This window comes from Pleurodeles waltl, chromosome 4_2 (assembly GCF_031143425.1).
Source record: "Pleurodeles waltl isolate 20211129_DDA chromosome 4_2, aPleWal1.hap1.20221129, whole genome shotgun sequence".
In the NCBI taxonomy this organism is placed as follows: Eukaryota; Metazoa; Chordata; class Amphibia; order Caudata; family Salamandridae; genus Pleurodeles; species Pleurodeles waltl.
Genome location: NC_090443.1, coordinates 621,370,749 through 621,394,029, shown reverse-complemented (window position 1 = coordinate 621,394,029; position 23,281 = coordinate 621,370,749). Strand labels below are relative to the sequence as shown.

The following is a 23,281-nucleotide window of genomic DNA, read 5'->3' as shown; positions in this document are numbered from 1 at the left end:
TCTTCGGAGGGCAGACCAGGGGGGTTTTGTAGGGCACCGGGGGGGATACAAGTTCACACAAAAAGTACACCCTCAGCGGCACTGGCGGGTGCAGTGTAGAAACAAGCGTCTGGTTTCCAATGTAAATCAATGGGAGACCAAGGGGTCTCTTCAGCGATGCAGGCAGGCAAGGGAGGGCTCCTCGGGGCAGCCACCACCTGGGCAAGGGAGAGGGCCTCCTGGGGGTCACTCCTGCACTGAAGTTCCGATCCTTCCGGTGCTGGGGGCTGCGGGTGCAGGGTCTTTTCCAGCCGTCAGGATTTTAGAATCAGGCAGTCGCGGTCAGGGGGAGCCTGGGGATTCCCTCTGCAGGCGTCGCTGTGGGGGATCAGGGGGGACAACTTTGATTACTCACAGTCTCGGAGTCGCCGGAGGGTCCTCCCTGAGGTGTTGGTTCTCCACCAGTCGAGTCGGGGTCGCCGGGTGCAGTGTTGCAAGTCTCACGCTTCTTGCGGGGAATGCAGGGGTCTTTAAATCTGCTCCTTTGTAACAAAGTTGCAGTCTTTTTGGAGCAGGTCCGCTGTCCTCTGGAGTTTCTTGTTCCTCTTGAAGCAGGGCAGTCCTCTGAGGATTCAGAGGTCGCTGGTCCTTGAGAAAGCGTCGCTGGAGCAGGTTTCTTTAGAAGGCAGGAGACAGGCCGGTAGGACTGGGGCCCAAAGCAGTTGGTGTCTTCTTTCTTCTTCTGCAGGGGTTTTCAGCTCAGCAGTCGTCTTCTTCGGTAAGCTGCAGGAATCTAAATTCTTAGGTTCAGGGGAGCCCTTAAATACTAAATTTAAGGGCATGTTTAGGTCTGGGGGGTTAGTAGCCAATGGCTACTAGCCCTGAGGGTGGGTACACCCTCTTTGTGCCTCCTCCCAAGGGGAGGGGGGCACATTCCTATCCCTATTGGGGGAATCCTCCTTCTACAAGATGGAGGATTTCTAAAAGTCAGAGTCACCTCAGCTCAGGACACCTTAGGGGCTGTCCTGACTGGCCAGTGACTCCTCCTTGTTTTTCTCATTATCTCTCCTGGACTTGCCGCCAAAAGTGGGGGCTGGGTCCAGGGGGCGGGCATCTCCACTAGCTGGAATGCCCTGGGGCATTGTAACATGAAGCTTGAGCCTTTGAAGCTCACTGCTAGGTGTTACAGTTCCTGCAGGGGGGAGGTGTGAAGCACCTCCACCCAGAGCAGGCTTTGTTTCTGTCCTCAGAGAGCACAAAGGCTCTCACCGCATGGGGTCAGAAACTCGTCTCTCAGCAGCAGGCTGGCAGAGACCAGTCAGTCCTGCACTGAACAATTGGGTAAAACACAGGGGGTATCTCTAAGATGCCCTCTGTGTGCATTTTGTAATAAATCCAACACTGGCATCAGCGTGGGTTTATTATTCTGAGAAGTTTGATACTAAACTTCCCAGTATTCAGTGTAGCCATTATGGAGCTGTGGAGTTCGTTTTTGACAGACCCCCAGCCCATATACTCTCATGGCTATCCTGCACTTACAATGTCTAAGGTTTTGCTTAGACACTAGGGGCATAGTGCTCATGCACATATGCCCTCACCTGTGGTATAGTGCACCCTGCCTTAGGGCTGTAAGGCCTGCTAGAGGGGTGACTTACCTATGCCACAGGCAGTGTGAGGTTGGCATGGCACCCTGAGGGGAGTGCAATGTCGACTTAGTCATTTTCTCCCCACCAGCACACACAAGCTGGCAAGCAGTGTGTCTGTGCTGAGTGAGGGGTCCCTAGGGTGGCATAAGTCATGCTGCAGCCCTTAGAGACCTTCCCTGGCATCAGGGCCCTTGGTACCAGGGGTACCAGTTACAAGGGACTTACCTGGGTGCCAGGGTTGTGCCAATTGTGGAGACAATGGTACATTTTAGGTGAAAGAACACTGGTGCTGGGGCCTGGTTAGCAGGGTCCCAGCACACTTCTCAGTCAAGTCAGCATCAGTATCAGGCAAAAAGTGGGGGGTAACTGCAACAGGGAGCCGTTTCTTTACAAGTTTCTTCCTAAAGCATGTTCAACCTTGGTGTATATCCCAAATGATTTAATGTTGCTTAAAGAGCTGGCTATCCACTTATGCTGGAAATATTTGCTGTGTTGATGTAAATTGAACCTTAAAGTTATCCTGCCAAGATTATTTGATCATGGGGGCAATTGCACTGACTCTGACCATGGGTGTCTATTGTTGATTCGTGAGTGCTGTAGCAATGCCAAGTTTTCAGGATAATTACTTGCTAAGTATCCGTTTTCTGTTTCAAGTCATTGTATGTGTTTGCTTTCTCGGGTTGACATTTTGAGTGCGGAATGGCTCTAGCCATGTGGCTCAGTGTTGGACTAGATTGTACATTTTGTTTAAAAATATTAGAAGCTGGATAGTGTTATGCTTCAGTTTAGACATAACTTTCATTCTCTGCAATTCCAGCTTGTGCTTGGACAAAGTTCTAGCTTCCTGACGAATTTGGTGAAATTCCATTTGGCAGTTTGTGGCTATAGCCCTGCGTCAAAAAATCTATGGGAAAAGAATGAGGAATTTGCGTTTTGGGACCCCACTATATTCACCCCTCTCCCCTTTAACAGATCACCCTAAAACTTTCCATGAAAGAGCAGAGGTGAATGCACTTTGTTTTTTAAAAGTTTTGTGAAGATTCGTCAAACGGGGCCAAAGTTATTAGCAAATCAAACAAGCATTTGCAAGGCAGTGGGTCTTGCGTTTGCTCGAGTTAGATCTATTAGCATCGTAAACTCCTAACTAGACTTTTCTTGCCACATAAATTGATAATGAAAAGTAAAACAGTTTCATATAAGCAAGCTGATTCAAAGCACCACGCCATGAGTGTGAAGGAGATGCTCAAAAGGAAAAAAGTTGGCTCGCAGTCAAACTTATCAGCAAAAGTGCAATTAGCCATGTGACATGGTCTATGTCCAAGGTGGTAATCAAAGTTCCCCAAGGAAGGACAAATGTAAAGCATTTACCAATGACAAAGGATTTTTGAAGGGCAAGCCCATGAAAGAGCAACAGTGATGGGCGTGAGGTGGGTGTGGTTAAAACCCAAATAGATAACATGTCAGAAAATCAGCGCTTGTGCGATGTTATGCTCGACCTAAAAATGACAGAGACTGTTATATGCCGTTTACCATCTGAAGAAGTATTCAGTACCACCATGAAGCTAGCAAGGGCACTGCATTGCTGTTTTAGACTGGCACGAAAATGTTGCATAGCTATGTAAGACTGCCATGGCAAGTGGGATACCTAAAGGACATTTGCCGAGGTTAGTGCATATTGGTAAAAGAATGACCGCAGTGTTACATACATGTATGAGACACAGGAGTTACGCCATACTAGGAGATAGCGCATGTTGTTATGTACCTGCATGAGATGAGCAAGAGGGGAGCTTGCTTCAATGAAAAGGCAATTGGTGTTAGTTATGTTCAGTGTGCATACAACAGTTCCTCAAGTGAAGTATAAATATATGATAGAGTGGGTTACATGAGTCGGGCATGGCTGTTAGTGTACGTACCTGTGTGAGACGGCACTAGAAGTACAGTGATGTTACCATGTTACTCTGCTGTAAGAGCTAAACCTACGTGACACACAGCTGTAGGACTGAAACATGTAATTTTACATACTTGCATGAGACCGACAACGGGTGTTATATACCTGTAAAAAACTGTCAGAAAACAATAAATACCTGTACAAGATTGGAGTGACTCTATCCAAATTCTGCAGCTGGACTTCTCTCTGCCCTACAGCTGCGGCCCAATTTCAAACAGACACTTATCTTTCGCAAATCCAAGTTTCTGAAATTTACTTCTCAGAAACACTTTGCATAAGCGCACAGAATTCCACCGATCAGATTAATAAAAACAAGACAACAAGCCAGAAATGCCCGAACATTGGCACGGATATTTCTTTCATTGCATGTTTTTACACCTTGATTAGTGCCAGCATTTAGCCTTTTCACAGAGCACTACATACCTGGTGGCACCTTCATCGAAGTCGCGAAAACTAGCTTATCAACTTTGAAAGGATAAGCGTCTAAGTCAGCCCTAGTTAGACATTTACCAGCCCATTACATAAAGAACTCAGCAGAGAGCACTGAAGTTACTGGGATGCTGTGCCATATTACAGTAGCTTGTTTCCAAATGGAACATGCGTATTGTCTGAATGAAGGCGTCACTCAAGGCATGGGGTTAGTTTCAGTTCAATATTTACCGTCTTCTACTCCTTTCTCTTTTTTTGCGAGGATTGGCTATAATTACTGTGTTTTTCGAATTTTCATTTCAGTTTGCGTAAAAAAAAGTTCTGTATTTATATTGTTTTATTTCCTCTTGAGCCAAACATTCACATGAAAAACATGGGGAAGGGTGGGGATAGGGATGTGAAATAAAAAAAAAAATTTAAAAAAATGGGTTCAGGGATGTTATAGTTAGGTTCAGATTTTACACACACAGAGCCATAGAAATTCAGAAGTTAAAGTTATACTGATCTCAAACTATAACTCATGCCCCCACCATGCACTTTTTTCTCACCAGTTTTACTGCAAAAGTTGCAGTGGTGTTAATTATTTCATAGAAGATGTCCTGAGTGATGTGATATGTGGAGTAAATAGCAGTGCATGGCAAGGGCATGAGTTATAGTTTATTGGGATAAGTGTAACTGCTGAATTTCTATGGTTTCGTGCATGTAAAATCTGAACTATAAAGTCCCTGTAACCTTTCCTTTTCTTTGATATCGCTCTGAGCATTTCGATCAGGCTTCAGAAAGGCCCACTAGAAACCAGGAAATTAGTTTTTTTCTCGATTAAATTGGCATGAGGGGAGTGGCCCCTTGGGCAAGAGCTGCTCCCCAGGGAAGGCATTTTCTGACCCTGCCCCCTCCCCTTCCCCCTCCCCCCCCTTCCCCCCAGTGCAGCATGACCGATTTTAATTAGGCCGATCTGCCTGCAGGGGGGCAGAAGCCACTAGACCTCAGGGATTCTTTATTGTTGTTTATGCTTAGTTTACTTATAAGGGGAGTGGCCCCTTAATCAAGGGCTGTTCCACTGGGGAGCAATTCATTATTAGTCCTTTTCTCCAGGGGGGTATATCCGCCTATTTTAATTAGGCCAATCTGAAAGGGGGAGGGTGGCAGAACCCACTAGACAACAGTTATTTTTTGTTGTGTTATTGACATGAGGGTAGCGACGCCTTGGGCAAGGGTCACTCCCCAGGGGGGCAAATGATTTTAAGGTTATTTCTGCCCCTCCCCCCAGGAGGAAACACTAGACACCAGGGATTTTAATTTTTAGGTCAATTTAACGCAAGGGGAGTGACCCCTTTGGCAAGGGTCGCTCCCCTGCGGGGAAGGCAAATTTATTTTAGGTTAGGCCAATATGCCTCCAAGGGGGGCAGAAAACACTAGTCACCAGTTATTTTTTTTTATGCGCCAATTTTAAACAAGGGGAGCGACCTCTTAGGCAAGGGTTGCTCCCCAGGGAGGCAGAAAGCCTAATAGGTGCCAGGGAAGTTTAAAGAATATATATGTTTGGGTGGTGGCTACCAACCAGTATGGGCATACCCTTACCCCAACTGAAGGGGGATAAGTCTTTCAGCTCTTCCCTGCACACTAAAACATCTTATCCCAAGGCAAGCAAGGGGATATTTAATTATTTTGTTTTACATTTGGGCCATGAAAGCTTGTCTAACTCTCAAAATCTTCCACTTGGAATGGTGAGGACTGCACTTTTTGGACTTTGGGACGCTGTCATGTGGAAAAATCTACAAGACCTAGGCACATCTGAAAACTAAACATCAAGTCCAGGGTGGTGTGCTTCACATGCATCCCGCACCATTTTCTTACTCACAATGCCCTGCAAACCTCCAACTTTGCTGGAAATCACACATTTTTCCCACATTTTTGTGATGGAACCTTCCGGAATCTGCAGGAATCAACAAAATTCCTACCACCCAGCATTGTCGCATCTATACCGATATAAATTCTACCCCACTTGTCAACCTAAAATTATTTTTTTTCCAAATTGCCCTTTTAGACCCAATTTGGTTCCCCCGCAATTTCAACATGTTTTTGTCTCTTTACTGTCACAGGCACTTGGCCCACCTCCACAAGTGAGGTATCATTTTTACCGGGAGACTGAGGGGAATGTTGGGTGGTAGGAAATGTGTGCCGATGTGGTGATCCCACACAGAAACGTGGGGAAGATGTGAAATTCTTTATTTTTTTATAGCAAAATGTGAGGATTGCTGAGGATTCTGGGGGATCCACGCAAGTCACACATCCCTGGACTCCCTCGGGTATCTAGTTTTCATAAATGTTTGGGTTTGGGAGGTTTCTCTATTTGGTTGCTTGATCCCAGGACCAAAATCTCAGCCCCCCGCCATCCCCTCCACCCCCTCACAAAAACAAGTAGTTTTGTATTTGAGAATTTTGATGTGTCCACATACTGTTTTGGGGAATTTCCTTTCGCGGGCACTAGGCCTACCCACACAAGTAAGGTACCATTTTTATTGGGAGACTTTGGGGGAATGCTAGGTGGAAGGAAATTTGTGGCCCCTCTCAGATTCCAGATCTTTATATCACCGAGATGTGAGGGAAAAGTGGAGTGGGTGATTCGTCCGGGCTGATGTCTGCACGGCAAATCAAGAGAACCGCCTCCCAGCCGTTTGTTTTACAGTAACTGTCTTGCGCTGGAACCCCGGCGGTTTATTACGTCATATCCGGAACATTCCAAACGCCCCTCTCATCCCGAGGTGAGGAGACTCTTTTCCCTGCTCGTGCATATCTACCGGGTTTTCAGTCTGCCTGCTGCCTGTGTGTGACATCTTCATATTTTTCAGTGGGCTTGTGTGTGACATTTGATGCTCTTTCAGTGACACTGCGCATGAAATAAAACAAATATCACAAATGAACAAATCAGCGCAATGTCATGCTTTAAAAATGGTCGTAAAACATCCTTGAGTGAAGCCAGGACGGAATGAAGGAGTCAGTCAAGTGGATTGTGCTGGCCTTTCCCTCAGGACCCCCTGCTCACAGTGGGACACACACAATACAAATAACTTTCAATTGGTGCAAGTTCTTCTGTTGAGTTTTATGATTGCAAAATTTCAAAGCTACACGTTTATTACCTGCTAAGTAATTGCAATCTGGTACTTCCATAGCACAAATGAAGTGAAGCAAAACTACAAGTAACAGAATGGGTAATGTTGTTTAAATGCTGCTCCACACCAGGCCATTCATTTTACTGTGAGCCCATAAGAGAACTGATTTCCATTACCCTCACTCGGCACCTCTACTCCGTAGGCCCTTTTTATTTGCTCAGTTGATCGCAGCCCTGCCGAGGGCCACACATTTGTGTGACCACATGCAAGTCTAGTTGGTGTGTGGTGGCATAACCTATAATGCGTTAGTCTAACACGAGATGCGTGGAATTTGACAGGTCTGCACATGTGGTAAACCCCTGTGATTCCCTAGTTGGTGCACAAGGACATTTCATTTTTCCCCTGCTATGTAAGCATAAAGAAAGCTGGAATGAGATTCTATGGGTGATAAGCTGTATCTTACAGGTACTGATTGATTGATTGATTTATTTATTGAAGGTCATTTACACAGCTGCCAAGATTCCTGTTTGTGTATGTATGATGTCAGTGGTTGGCGTGTGTTTAGGTGTACCACTTCAATGGCTGAAGTGGGCTTATGTGTGACATTTAATTGCCTAACCTGTGGCACTTTGAGTGACATTTTATCACACAAGTCAAAGTAGCTCTGCCTGTATTATAAGGTTAATTTCAGAATGTCCTAAGCAAGCCTTAAAAAGTTCAGTGTAGGTAGGCAAATGGGTGTTTCCTGCGTAAGGGGCATAAGATGCTGGATGTTGCATGCGTCCCTGGCTAACGTATGAAAATATAAGTACACATGCCAACAGAACCGATTCAGATTGGTATTTTGTCTACCTACAGCCTAAAATCGACCATGCTTCAGCACTGGTGGGTAAAATACATACATTTGTAGGGTCGCGCGTGCAAGTGCTTTGGCCTGTTGTAATCTCTCTGTAGGCTTTTGTAAGGAAATGCCTCCTTGGCATGGTTACCCCCTGACTTTTTGCCTTTGCTGATGCTATGTTTTGATTTGAAAGTGTGCTGAGGCCTGCTGACCAGGCCCCAGCACCAGTGTTCTTTCCCTAACCTGTACTTTTGTGTACACAATTAGCACACCCTGGCATCCAGGTAAGTCCCTTGTAACTGGTACCCCTGGTACCAAGGGCCCTGATGCCAGGAAAGGTCTCTAAGGGCTGCAGCATATCTTATGCCACCCTGGGGACCCCTCACTCAGCACAGACACACTGCTAGCCAGCTTGTGTGTGCTGGTGAGGACAAAACGAGTAAGTCGACATGGCACTCCCCTCAGGGTGCCATGCCAACCTCACACTGCCTATGCAGTATAGATAAGTCACCCCTCTAGCAGGCCTTACAGCCCTAAGGCAGGGTGCACTATACCATAGGTGAGGGCACCAGTGCATGAGAACTGTGCCCCTACAGTGTCTAAGCAAAACCTTAGACATTGTAAGTGCAAGGTAGCCATAAGAGTATATGGTCTGGGAGTCTGTCAAACACGAACTCCACAGCACCATAATGGCTACACTGAAAACTGGGAAGTTTGGTATCAAACTTCTCAGCACAATAAATGCACACTGATGCCAGTGTACATTTTATTGTAAAATACACTCCAGAGGGCACCTTAGAGGTGCCCCCTGAAACCTTAACCAACTACCTGTGTAGGCTGACTGGTTCTAGCAGCCTGCCTCACTCGAGACATGTTGCTGGCCACATGGGGAGAGTGCCTTTATCACTCTGTGGCTAGTAACAAAGCCTGCACTGGGTGGAGATGCTATCACCCCCCCCTTGCAGGCGTTGTAACACCTGGCGGTGAGCCTCAGAGGCTCACCCCCTTTGTTCCAGCACCACAGGGCATTCCAGCTAGTGGAGTTGCCCGCCCCCTCCGGCCACGGCCCCACTTTTGGCGGCAAGGCCGGAGGAGATAATGAGAAAAACAAGGAGGAGTCACTGACCAGTCAGGACAGCCCCTAAGGCAACCTGAGCTGAAGTGACTCTGACTTTTAGGAATCCTCCATCTTGCAGATGGAGGATCCCCCCAATAGGGATAGGAATGTGACCCCCTCCCCTTGGGAGGAGGCACAACGAGGGTGTAGCCACCCTCAGGGCTAGTAGCCATTGGCTACTGCCCTCCCTGACCTAAACACACCCCTAAATTCTGTATTTAGGGGCTCCCCTGAACCTAGGAACTCAGATTCCTGCAACCTAAGAAGAAGAGGACTGCTGAGCTGAAAAACCCTGCAGAGAAGACGGAGACACCAACTGCCTTGGCCCCAGCTCTACTGGCCTGTCTCCCCCCCTTCGGAAGAAAACTGCCCCAGCGACGCTTTCCCCAGGACCAGCGACCTCTGAATCCTCAGAGGACTGCCCTGCTCTAAAAGAACCAAGAAACTCCCGAGAACAGCGGCCCTGTTCACCCAAGACTGCAACTTTGTTTCCAAAGAAGCAACTTAAAGACAACAGCATTTTTCCGCCAGAAGTGTGAGACTTGCAACTCTGCACCCGACGCCCCCGGCTCGACTTGTGGAGAAACAACACTTCAGGGAGGACTCCCTGGCGACTCCGAGACTGTGAGTAACCAAAGTTGTCCCCCCTGAACCCCCACAGCGACGCCTGCAGAGGGAATCCCGAGGCTCCCCCTGACCGCGACTGCCTGACTCCCAGATCCCGACACCTGGAAAAGACCCTGCACCCGCAGCCCCCAGGACCTGAAGGATCAGAACTCCAGTGCAGGAGTGACCCCCAGGAGGCCCTCTCCCTTGCCCAGGTGGTGGCTACCCCGATTCCCCTCCCCCCCCCCTTGCCTGCCTGCCTGCATCGCTGAAGAGACCCCTTGGTCTCCCATTGATTCCTATTACAAACCCGACGCTTGTTTGCACACTACACCCGACTGCCCCCGCGCTGCTGAGGGTGTACTTTCTGTGTGGACTTGTGTCCCCCCCGGTGCCCTACAAAAACCCCCTGGTCGGCCCTCCGAAGACACGGGTACTTACCTGCTGGCAGACTGGAACCGGGGCACCCCCTTCTCCATTGAAGCCTATGTGTTTTGGGCACCACTTTGAACTCTGCACCTGACCGGCCCTGAGCTGCTGGTGTGGTAACTTTGGGGTTGCTCTGAACCCCCAACGGTGGGCTACCTTGGACCCCAATTTGAACCCCGTAGGTGGTTTACTTACCTGCAAGAACTAACAATAACTTACTTCCCCTAGGAACTGTGAAAATTGCACTGTTTAGTTTTAAAACAGCTATATGTGTTTTATTTGAAAAGTATATATGCTATTGTGATTATTCAAAGTTCCTAAAGTACTTACCTGCAATACCTTTCATCCAAAGTATTACATGTAGAATTTGAACCTGTGGTTCTTAAAATAAACTAAGAAAATATATTTTTCTATACAAAAACCTATTGGCCTGGAATTGTCTCTGAGTGTGTGTTCCTCATTTATTGCCTGTGTGTATGTACAACAAATGCTTAACACTACTCCTTTGATAAGCCTACTGCTCGACCACACTACCACAAAATAGAGCATTAGTATTATCTCTTTTTGCCACTATCTTACCTCTAAGGGGAACCCTTGGACTCTGTGCATACTATTCCCTACTTTGAAACAGTGCATACAGAGCCAACTTCCTACAGCTTTTAACCACACCCACTACTGCTGTTCATTCTTTGTTGTGCTTGTCTTAAATGCTTAATTTTTATTTGTTCATTTATTTAAATGTCCCTCCTTTGCATGCTGACTTTCTTCCCATGCCATTTTACTAAGTGAACATTTTTGTTTGCCATCACACTACGTCACGCTTACTCCGGTCACAGAATGTGGTGGCCCCTCCTCTGGTTTCGGTTTGCCTTTCATCCCAGCCGCGATCCTTTCTAGACATCAGGCAGGGAAGCCAACAACTCTTGCGTTCACGGCAGCTGTGGCGCTTTGAATTGACTTGCTTATATCAACTGTTTTCCTTTTCAATTTATGTGACACGAAAGGACCAGTTAGGAATTTACAACGCTAATAACTCTAGCAAACGCTCGACCAATTGCATTGCAAATGCTTGTTTAATACAGCCAGCTCGTTTGTTCTTGCATTTTAGTTATCACCGGTAGTAAAAGTTCACCTGTGGTTTAAATTTCATGCTATATCCTGCATTTTTTTTTAATCCACTTTATATACTACCAATAGCTTCCATTGGTGAAACTTACCAAGTGCCATTTTCAAATTGTAATCGTCCAGACAGATTATGCATGGCATATTTACTCGTGTGCAGCAAGTTGTTAGTTAAATCCGTTTTCCTGTTCTTGCTGTTCATCTGCATGCAGACAAAAGGGTCAAGCACCAGTTCATATGATTTGGCCATGAAATTATGGGGCTGATTTACAAAACTTGTGTAAATTAATAATAATCCTGAATAATACCTGTCTTTCCTAAAATATGCCTCAAACTACAGTTCAGAAATCTGCAACTCAATGAGATGTAATTTAAGAATATCTTAAGTTTGAAACCTATGTACATGGAATTCACAAAAAGGAGGCACTTGTGTTAATAGGCAGTGAAAATGGGGTGATTTACACCAAGCATACGAAAGTGGCACAAAAAAATAATAAAATTGAAAACGGCAAACAATTTTCTTTCACTCCAAGACATATTTCCACAACAATTATTTTCTCCCCTCTACACCATGTGAAAGGGAGTTGACTGCAGTTCCTTAACACAGTCACCCTCACTCACTCTTCCGGTTTGCATTTTTAACTTAGAACAGTTTAACATGACTAGATATGTCATATAAGGCATTTGATAATGCCTTTGAAGTTAAGGGATGTGTGTATGTCCCAGTAATTTAATTCCAGCTACACCCTCCCATCACATAATGATAATCCCACCATTAGGTTGTGTAGTGGGTTTGTACATTTGGAGAGCTTTACCATGACCAATTACTTCCATTGTTATGCTTTGTTCTTACCTGGTAAAGCAGTTTCATTAATGGTTTACTGCATATTTCACGAATGCGTGTCTAGAATAGATCTGTATATGGGTCACGGTTCATTGCCTTCATCCATGTTTTATATGCTCATGCTTAAGATATATGTACCTCTGCTAGGTTGATGCCAGTGTTTGATGTTTCATGGTGTGACAGACATGCCTGTATTAAGGATGGAACAAATGTTCACATTTTTTAGGAATGAGATTATTTTGGGCCTTGTGTTTAGACATGACCTCTGTAGTGTGTTTTGCTGCATATCAGCCTACATTTATGTGGATCCTATCAGTATTTTGTAAATAAGTGTAATATGCTTATTCTTCATTTCAGAGAAAAGGAAAAGCTCCAACAGAACACCAGCCGGAGGTGATATTAAACAACTTTACAACCCGTCTAGGTCACTCCATTGGACGTATGTTTGCTTCACTTTTTTCACATGATCCTCAGTTCACTGGACGACAAGTAGCCACATTTCACAATCAGAGAGACTATATCTTTTTTAGATTCCACAGGTAGCTTTTTTTCCTTAATGGTTTGACTTAGTATAATTATTTTCTAACAGCACTTCTGAGATGTGTCTAACCCAATGTATTGAATTATTTGCAAGATATATCTTTAAGAGCGACAAGAAAGTTGGAATGCAAGAGCTTGGACCACGTTTTACCTTGAAGTTAAGGTCACTACAGAAAGGAACATTTGATTCGAAGTTTGGAGAGTATGAGTGGATTCATAAGGTAAGTGTGGTGTTGTTGGCATTGCTGTTTTATTATAGTTTTATCTAATTTCATTAGGTCCATAATTTCTGGAAACAAAGGAAGATATGAAAAGCACTTTAATAAATTGTACATCAAGTCAAAGTGGATACACTTGCATGCCAATCATTAGCTTTACCTATATGTTTAGTCCATGTGCTGTCCTCTTCGACTCAAAAGTAGTTATCCACTAATACTTTAGGTGCACCTGATAACATACTATTTGGTTCAAGAAGTGGACCAATCAATTAGTTTGTCTGCATGACCTAAACCCTGTTTGAGGCGGGCTGAAGAAGTTCCTAAGGAGATGGGAAAAGATAACCTCATACAGATGGGTATTCATTTTGTTACAGTATAGGTATTGCACAGAACCAGGAAAAAGACCACCCAGAATCACCTCAAGGTGACAAAGTTACTCATTGTAGCAACTAGGTGAAACCTATGAAAAAAGTTGTAGAGGCGCAGTTTAAAAAACTGAGCAGTAAAGGAAGTACTAATAGAGGACAACAACCAAGGAATGCATTCAGTGTACTTAATACCAAAGAAAGACCTAACCTTAAGGCGGATTTTAGATCTGAGATTTCTAAATAAGGTCTTTGCAAACTCAAAATTTCAAGAGTATCCGAAAGCAAGGAATGGTCTATGACATGGGAATGTGGAAGCAGGCTTCCTTTAAAATCTTCATTAGCCATCTACAAATGTCACAGAAAATACCTTAAGTTGAAAATTGTGGATAATAATTGAGTTGATAATTGAGGATGTTGGCATTTTGAATACACAGTGGCAAGAGTGTTCACAAACAGCCTATCCACATTTGCAGCACACTTAAGGCATTGGGGATTACACAAGCACAGAGGTGATTAAAACACTGTTCACACTGGGTTTCTCCTTCCACTGGGAGAAATCATCATTTAGTCATGCCGAACTGAAAACTGTATTGGAGTGAGCTTGGATTCTCTAAGTTCCCAAGGCATTCCCACTACCGAAGATGGTATTTGCCAATAAAGAGCAAGTTTGTCTTTGCCAAATGTGACAATCTCGAACAGTGAGAGTATTGATCAAAATGTTAGGCATGATGCCCACTTGCATTTCACAAATACTCTTGGTCATGTTACATTTGAAATCTATTCAGGATTGGTTCTCAAATCAATATTCTCAAGTGTTGGGGGATTGGGACGATCTAGTACTTGGCACAAGGAAGTGTAGAAAGTAAATGAAATGGTGAACTATACCAAACATGACAAAGCAGGGACAAAAGTCTTGTACTATTAAAGATCGCACATGAAATCTGGATGTTGGTGATGCAGAGAATCCACCCTTTAATGTCAGTACATTTACCTTACCAGTGGAACAGAATATGGAGGCACACAGATTTTTTCTCTTCACACAGATGGGTAATGGATCAAGGGGTTTTAAGTACAGTTGTCAAATCCTGCAAAACCCCCAACCTCTTTGCAATACATGCAAATGCAAAACGGCAGCATTTTACATCCACAATTCAACACTGGTATTCCCAGGGAAATGCACTGCTGAGGCATTTGTCAGGGATCTTTGTTTCTACTTTTCCACCATTTCCTGTGATTCCACAAGTAATCAACAATTTCAAATGGGGAGAAATATAACTGATACTAATAGACCGGCAGTGGACACAGCAGACATAAAGGTGATGGGAGCAAACAAAATAATAATACCCTTATTTTCCAATCTACTGACAATGATGGGCTGGGGCTATGCTACCCAGAACCAGGCAGCCTCAAACACACAGCCTGGCTCATCATGAATTAGAATTAAGGTATTTCGGATCACCCCAAAAAGCATCAGGTATGTAAGAAACTTTCCACAAGAATGTGTTAGTTTTCAAGTGGACCAGATTTGTCCAATGGTGCAAAGAAGAGAATCTCCAGCATCACTCTTCAGATGACACAAACATTGTCAAGTACTTAACATGATTTCTGGACTCAACTTTCTTAGTCGCCTATGCAGGTACACTGGCACACCAAAAGGAACCTCCAAAGGAAACATTTTTGCTACCCCAATAATAAAAGGATTCTTGAAGGGATAAAAAAGAGTTTGCATGCCATGCTCCAGCATTTGTATTAACCTGGTTGAGCACAACTCATGAAACAACCCTTTGAACCAGTGCAGAAACAAAACAAAGTGAAGAACCTGGCTCTAAGTCACCATTTTCATTGCAGTTACCTCCTTAAGAGAAGTACACGCTTCTATCCAGGAGCCTTATCCCAGATACACAAAGACAGGGTGGTTATGAGACTGAATCCACAATTTATTCCCACAATGGTGTCCCGCTTTCATTTGAATAAGGCTGTACAAATTGAAACCTTTTTCCAAAGTCAGGCAGAAAAAGCGCTGTGCCCTTGATGTAAATAGGTCCAATATTTGCTACATTGAAGAAACAAAATCACAGAAAAAGACAGTTTTTTATGACATACTTGGTTCAAAACAGGTGTTCACTAGTATCACTAGGGAAAGTAGCAAGATGGATAGTTCAGACTATCCAAACATGCTACAGTATGACTGGCATAAGGGTTTATTCACTAAGAAAGAATGGGAAAACCCTAGTTTTTGTATCAAACATCTCTATTATTCAGGCACCAGAGATCCAACAACCAAGATGGTTGGTTGAAAAAGCATTAGTGTCCCTTTGGTGTCTAATCCTTTGTATGTGGATAAATAATAATATTCCTGTCCTGACAACTGAAGCAGAGTAACTGATGACTGCATTTGCTGTAGAGCATTGAATGTTCTGTGGAGAACGCTGTTCTGATCGATGGTGAGTGAGAAAGGCTTGAGGAGCACGGCCTATTACATGCCCTTTATGAGCATGCAGCGGCTACTGCTGAGACCTATGTTTTGTGCAGGGATGGCATACCTGAGGGCCGGAATGGCGCACAGTGAGGAGACCAGGGTTCCGCAAACTGCCTGGTATGGGTCTGGTTGGTGTACAGTCCACATGAGAGACCAAGACTCTTGAACCCCATGAACCTGCATGTTCTGGGAAGGTAAACAAATCTGGTGTAATGGATGTTCCGCTACAGGCCAGAATCTATTAAATAGTGGGGAGTGTGGATACCTGGCTCCGGAGCCCTTTTGTGTGACGTTTTGGGCCTACTATTATTCAAGAATAGTGACTGAGCATGGAGTACAGGGAGGCCCAGGTTGTATTATGGATTGTGACACGTAGATGGGACCGACAGAGGGGCTCCATCACAACACCAAAAGGGCCCTGGGACCCTGTGCAAATCAGAGGGTGCCCTGGTGAGAGCGCAGCCAGTCAGCAAGCATAGATTCAAAAACTAAATTTTGACTAACAAGTGCACTCAACTCGGTAACAGAGAATATCTCTCATAAACCTTCCAGCAAACACCCTTGCCCCCGACATGCATATTACCCTCATTGTCATAAATTCTCTCGGGAAATACCTAGTTGTGTAATAATATTGTGTCAATGGGCAAGACTGAGCAAAGGCACCTAGAATTATCATTTGAAGCACGCAGAATGGTATAGCAGCCTTGAGTCCATTAAGAACCGGAACTTTTGAGTATTTTTCTCCATTACTGATCAAAAGGGGCACAAACTGCCTCAAACAGCAATACCCCAGACATTCAAAACACATTTGACTCTATAAATTGGAATTATATGTTTGGGACACTGCACCAGATGGCTCCTATCAAAATAATTGGCCAGCTATCCCAGGCCATAACAGTACAAAGAGGAGGACGGGTGCTAGTTGTTGCCATTACTTTGTGTCCTAGTAGTAGAGCCCTTGATCAGCATCATTAAGGAAAACCGTGCTCGTAGAAGGGTAAATATACTAAATGAGCAACACACGGTTTCAATATATGTAGACAACATCACTTTGTGTCAAACATCCCTCCGAGAACTCTGCTAGTTTGTTAGCTTCAGGCAATACTCTGACTCTGTATTAATTGGGTATCCATTTCAGATAACATATCAGAGAAACATTTAAAATTTTCTTTGCGATTGCAGCTAAAGCCTGTCAAATTTCTTGTGGTCAGGATCCATCATGATCTTGTACTAAGAGAGAACTATGGGCTAGAAATGCTTAGATTAAAAAAAAATAGCATATGCTTACCCCTCCCAGTGGCAGCACGAGCCGCAGACATTACAATTGTTTTCCCACTGGAGCTTTTGTACCTTTTTTCAAATATATCAGTCTTCCTTACAAAAGCTTACTTCCGCCGGATCCGCTCAATGTTATTGAAGTTCTATTGTGACAATAAACAGCAAAGGATATCATGAGACTCCCTTGTAGTAAAGACTGCTTTGTGATTCCCAATTTCGAACATTACTATTGGGCAGCCTAAACACACTTACAACTGGTGTAACTATATGTATATTATGCCCAAAACTCAGCCGCCAGGCTCGCCCTCAACCTCCCACCCCTGCACTTCCATCACACTGCAACTCCAAGAGCTCCACTGGCTTCCAGTCCACAGACTCTCTCCTCACACACACGTACAAGCCTTACACAACATTGGTACCGCGTACCTCAGCAACCACATAAACCTCCACAAATCTACCAGACTCTTCTGCTTAGCTGGATTCCTATTTGTGCACACACTCCCCATATACGTCGCACGAGATCCAGCAGTCATGCCTAGTCCTATCTCACTCCTAAAGCTTGTAATGACAAGCTCCTGCACAACAGAAATTGGAATAGGGATCTTCTGGACCCACCCACTAAATGTAGGAATATTCCACATCTTAATCTAGAAAAACTCTAAAGTACATAATTGTTGCAAGTAACTTGTTTCTTACTCTTGTTGCCTTGAAAGACGGACTTGTTGCCTGGGGCTTCTATCTGAGTAGTGAGCTCTAAAAAATGTGGCCTTTAATTTTAATCTTCTGATAAGCGGTTGAGGACTCTTCCCACCTGGGCTAGTTGGCTTTTTACTTTGTCCCTTTTGACTCTCAGCCAGACTGATTAAAAAAAAAATTGTAATTGTGTCCTGTTGCTTTTTGTGACAGAATTTGTAGAATAAAAAAGGTGGTCTCATATATAGTGGACTCTGGCTGAAGCAAAGTTCAGCCAACAGGTCGCCGCACAAAGCTCTGTAAACCATTGAATTTCTATAAGTTAGTCAGTTATCAGAATTTGAATTTACAACATAAATCCAAATCTCCAATGTGCTCTTCATTGCGTTCTTAAAATGTAGGTTATGTTAGATTGGGAAGAGCCCTAAACCATGTATTTTTCCTGCTTAGAAAGGGCCTCTTTTTATAAAAGCATGAACAAAAAGCAAGAAAAATGTTGAGGATTTTCCTTTATAGAATTACAAAGAATGTTGTTCGTTTGCAGTAGAAACCAGCTCCAAAAAAACTGAAAAGCATAAGTTCCTTGACAAAGTAAACATTCACAATCTTTCCTTTAGAATAGCTGTTGTGGGGCAAGCTCAGGATTCTCTTTCTGAAGTGATCATCCTACTTATTTAAAAAAAAAAAAAAAAAGAACAATGGCAAAAATATTCACCGCAAATTTGGCCACATAAATCTCTTCTTTAATTAAGGTTGACCAGATAGTATTCGTTACGGGTGGGCTAGCATCCTCTAATAACAGATTGTTTACCAACATTCACTTTCTGACAAAATGGATGAGGCTTGGTGAGCTCTGGCCCTTGACTCAGAGAAATTCTTTAACAGACTTGAATAGCCTTTTCTGTTTTATGCCCTCGCATGCCATAACCTACTTTTAAAATTTCTCCAAATTATGCAAACCTTTTATATCTTCCCTAAAACATCACGATGCTCCATAAGCATTGTACCTCACTTTTTAAATGTAGACGTAGTCCCAGTAAAGAGCCTGTTATCCCTATTGCTTTTTATTTTGAACAGAGAACCTTTCCTTAAAGATTATGTTCAACCATCCTTTAATAATCATGAAGTGAAATTCTCAGCCTACACAGTTGATATATTACTGCTGAGATCTAGTCAGTAGAAGTTTAAATGTGAAATTCCTAAAAGAAATCAAGCTGTTCACAAGCATATCTGGGTATAAAATGATTCTGGACAAGACCAATTCTGCCCCTGAATACATTTTTTGCAATACGGGAGTTATGCTGTAATACTTAAGCGTCCAGTTCATAAGACATGTTAATGGCAGAGTGAACAGAAGATGAAGATTACACTCTCTCTTTCTCTCTCCTCACTATCTATCTTTATATATTTAATGGCATGTGTGGCTGTAGATAAACATGCTTTGCATACTCCTGCCATCTAGTGTTGGGTCTGGAAGTGTACAAGTTGTTTTTCTTCGAAGAAGTCTGAGTCGCGAGGTAGAGTGACTCCTCCTCTAGATAGTAATGTGCATGGGCATCGACTCAATTTTCTTCCTCTGTAGGATCCGGTCTTGTATTATAGAGCTCTGAGGTGAGACAGTTTTTGGACTTTCCTTCGTGATCCACCCCCACCTTCGTCGGTATTGTTATTGAGCGCGCCCACACCTTTGCGTTTCGAGTTTAGAAAGCCATCACCCTTCGGATTGATGCACTCGAATAAAGGCCGTTTATGTCTCGCCCTTAAGGTCCTATCTTTCTAGCCCTTTCAGTTTAGAATGCCCTGCTGATGGAGCATACGCCTTTCCGTTTCTGCTTGAGGTGCCACGCTATAAGTATCTGTGGACTGACATTCATCAGGTCTACAGCCTCTCTTTGTCACCAGTCCACAGAGAAGAGTACTGCGAGGCCTGGCAATAGTTTTGGTAAAAAAAAAAATCCAGATGAGACTGGGGGGCACATTGCATGGAGAGAGGTCGACAACACACCCAACGTCTTCAGACATCAGGGTGTCAAAGAAAAAGAGGAGGTACTCCACAAGGCCTCCGCGGCTGTAGAAGAGGCTTTTTTCATTGATGGCTCTGACTCCGAATTAGAAATCGACCTTGAAAGGCAGGATCTACCACCAGGTCAGCATACTGTGAGTACTGACATCCCACATCCTGACACTGAAAAACATTCGGATCCTACTAAACATAAGAGTTCCAAGCCACCACTCTCAACAGGCCATGGTCGGCACCGAAAATCCAATTCAGATACTCAGTCCTCTGGCACAGCACCAAAACATAAGCCAAAGCAGACGACTTCTTTGCTTAGTTGAGCAACTCCACCTTTGGCGTCAACTGTTTCTGCACCAAAATAGAAAGCCTTCTTGGCTCCAAAGAGTTCCATACTGACACCAGTGCTCCAGTTGAACTTATTCTCCACAAGATGCAGGAGAATCCCAATGACTGTTCGAGGCAAATCCATGTACATTTTGGCTAAGTCTGATTTTCACAGCACCTCTGTCCAAGCACCAACTTCTTTTTGGAGAGGCCATTGATTTCTCAGTGCCGACCAAGAAGAAGATTGACAAAGCCACCAGCCTGGTACATCCTCCTGGACCCTCTTCTCCCTCCACCCCCAAGACTACCTCTACCAACTTCATCCTTTCCCCCTCATTCTCAGGGCAATCCATTAGATGTCACTTCTCAAGGGTCCCCACATTCTTTCACCAGTGAGCATGGGACAGGGGATGATGCATTTGATTCACCACAGCCCCCGATCCTTGACCCTGTACTGTACCATGCTAGGCTGTCTCCTTCTGATGACACCATCTCCTATTGGAGCTTATTAGCAGGGCTGCAACATACCACCAGGTACCACTCCATAAAGAACCCATAGAGGAGGATTTTGTATTCCAAACCCTTTCCACATCACAGAGAGCAATACAATATCTCCCTATGCTTATGGGTATGTTAAGACATGCAGACAATATTTTTAAAGATCCTGCATGAGCCCTCGTTATCATGCCCAGAGTTGATTTAAAAAAATAAATAAAATTATATATGTTCGTGGCATATGTAGCTGCAGATACACATGCTGTGCATTATCCTGCCATCTAGTGTTGAGGCTCAGAGTGTTACAAGTTGTTTTTCTTCGAAGAAGTCTTTTCGAGTCACGAGATAGTGACTCCTCCCTTTCGGCTCCATTGCGCATGGGTGTCGACTCCATCTTAGATTGTTTTCTTTCCGCCATCGGGTTCAGACGTGTTCCTCTTCGCTCCATATTTCGAATCGGGAAAGTTAGCAAAATTATCGAAAATTCGACGGTATTGTTATCGTTTGGTACCGGGTTAGTGTTATTGTATCAGCACCAACATCAAGGGCGCTCCGGCGGCCCTTCGGGGCTTCAGTTCTTCACCGAGGCCTGGTCGGCCCGACCACACCAGTCGTCGAAGACTAATGGACCGGACCCCCTTCCGCTTCTGTCCTAAGTGTCATTCAAAGTATCCTTATACAGACCAGCACCTGGTCTGTAATCTGTGTTTATCACCTGAACACAGGGAGGATACTTGCGAGGCTTGTCGAGCGTTTCGATCGAAAAAGACCCTAAGAGATCGACGAGCAAGAAGACTGCAAATGGCGTCGACACCGAGAGAGCAACTCGACATCGGAGAGGAGGAAAACATTTCCATCCAGGGATCGGACTCGGACGAATCAGAAAGTGACCGAATCTCGATGGTGCAGCGAACAGTGAGTAAACCTGCCCCGTCCAAAACTCACACATGATATTTAAGGCCAAGGGGACGCCACCGCCAACAGGCCATGGCTTTGCCCATCAAAAAGAAGGTGACCAAACATCGGCACCGAAAAAGGCCAGGGATTTGCCGAAGACTTCCGACTCCGGTCGAGATTCCGGCACCGAACAATCTCGACACCGAGAGTTCGACTCACCCAAAGTGAGAAAAATATCTTCAGAACCGAAAAAGACTATATCTGAAACCTCGGTACCGAAAAAACGGCTTTGGAGCCGAAAAGAAGCTCTTACACAGAAGAGCAAGGACTTTCCAGCCAAATGAAGGAAAGACATAGATTTGAGCAGGAGTTAAGTATGGAAGAACCGGACCATACACAAAGGAGGTTACATATCCAGAAAGAGACTGGAAAAATACAAGCTTTACCTCCAATCAAATCTAAAAGGAAACTTGCATTTCAGGAGACAGAAATGCATCCTAAGGCAAAGGTGGTTAGAGACAAATCCCCACCACCAAGGTTTTCACCACAACCGTCCCCACCGCACTCACCACAACTGTCACCAATGGGAACACATCCAATGCAGTCGCCCACACATACAGGGATGACACAGGATAATGCTGATGCATGGGACTTATATGATGCACCAGTATCGGATAAAAGTCCGGATTGTTATCCAACAAAGCAGTCACCTCCAGAAGACAGTACTGCATATACGCAGGTACTATCCAGGGCAGCTACGTTCCACAACGTAGCAGTGCACTCAGAGCCAATAGAGGATGATTTCCTGTTTAACACCTTAGCATCCACCCACGCTTGCTATCAGAGTCTGCCAATGCTCCCGGGTATGCTCAAACACGCAAAACAAGTATTCCAGGAGCCAGTTAATGGAAGGGCTATCACGCCTAGGGTTGAGAAGAAGTACAAGCCTCCCCAACTGATCCCGTGTTCATAACACAACAGCTTACACCGGACTCAGTGGTTGTAGGAGCAGCAAGAAAGAGAGCAAACTCTCAATCGTCAGGAGACGCTCCACCGCCTGACAATGAGAGCTGCGGGCAAACGAGTGGCAGAACAAGCAGCCAATCAATGGCGGATTGCTAATTCGCAAGCCCTCCTTGCTCGCTACGACAGGGCACAATGGGACGAGATGCAACACATCATACAGCACTTGCCCAAGGTACATCAGAAACGTGCTCAGCAGGTCGTGGAAGGAGGACAGGCCATATCTAACAACCAGATAAGGTCCACACGAGACTCGGCAGACACGGCAGCACAAACGGTCAACACGGCGGTAACCATTCGCAGGCATGCGTGGTTAAGAAGTTCTGGATTCAAGCCAGAGATCCAACAAGCGGTGTTGAACATGACATTTAATCGGGAACAGTTGTTTGGGCCGGAAGTTGACACAGCAATTGAGAAGTTGAAAAAAGACACGGACGCGGCCAAAGCCATGGGCGCGCCCTATTCCCCACAAGTCAGAGGCACCTTTAGGAAACCACAACTTAAATGAGGTTTTCGACAGCAAACATCAGAGCCTTCCACCTCTCAAACCAGACCCACCTATCAGGCACAATATCAAAGGGGAGGGTTTTGTGGTTCCTATAGAGGACAATTCTCAAGAGGAAGGAGAAAGTTCCAAGCAACCAAACCAAGCCAGACCAAACAGTGACTTCAATGTCACAAAACCCCAACACTTCTCACCAGTGGGGGGGAGGTGTGGGGGGGAAGGCTAACCGCATATTTTCAAAACTGGACACACATTATCACAGACGCATGGGTCCTATCAATTATCCAACATGGTTATTGCATAGAATTCACAAAATTCCCACCAGATGTGCCACCAAGAACACACAATCTGTCCAAACAACACTTAGACC

The 23,281-nt window shown here is 44.6% G+C and overlaps 1 protein-coding gene across 1 annotated transcript in view; it reads left to right on the top strand.

Annotated features, from left to right (window-relative positions):
* The window catches only part of RPF1 (ribosome production factor 1 homolog), an 87,147-nt gene that overhangs the window by 48,833 nt on the left and 15,033 nt on the right, over positions 1-23,281 (top strand). The window contains exons 7-8 of the mRNA XM_069232194.1: positions 12,432-12,613; positions 12,709-12,835. Coding sequence (XP_069088295.1) covers positions 12,432-12,613; positions 12,709-12,835 — 309 coding nt within the window. The remainder of the gene's footprint in view (positions 1-12,431; positions 12,614-12,708; positions 12,836-23,281) is intronic.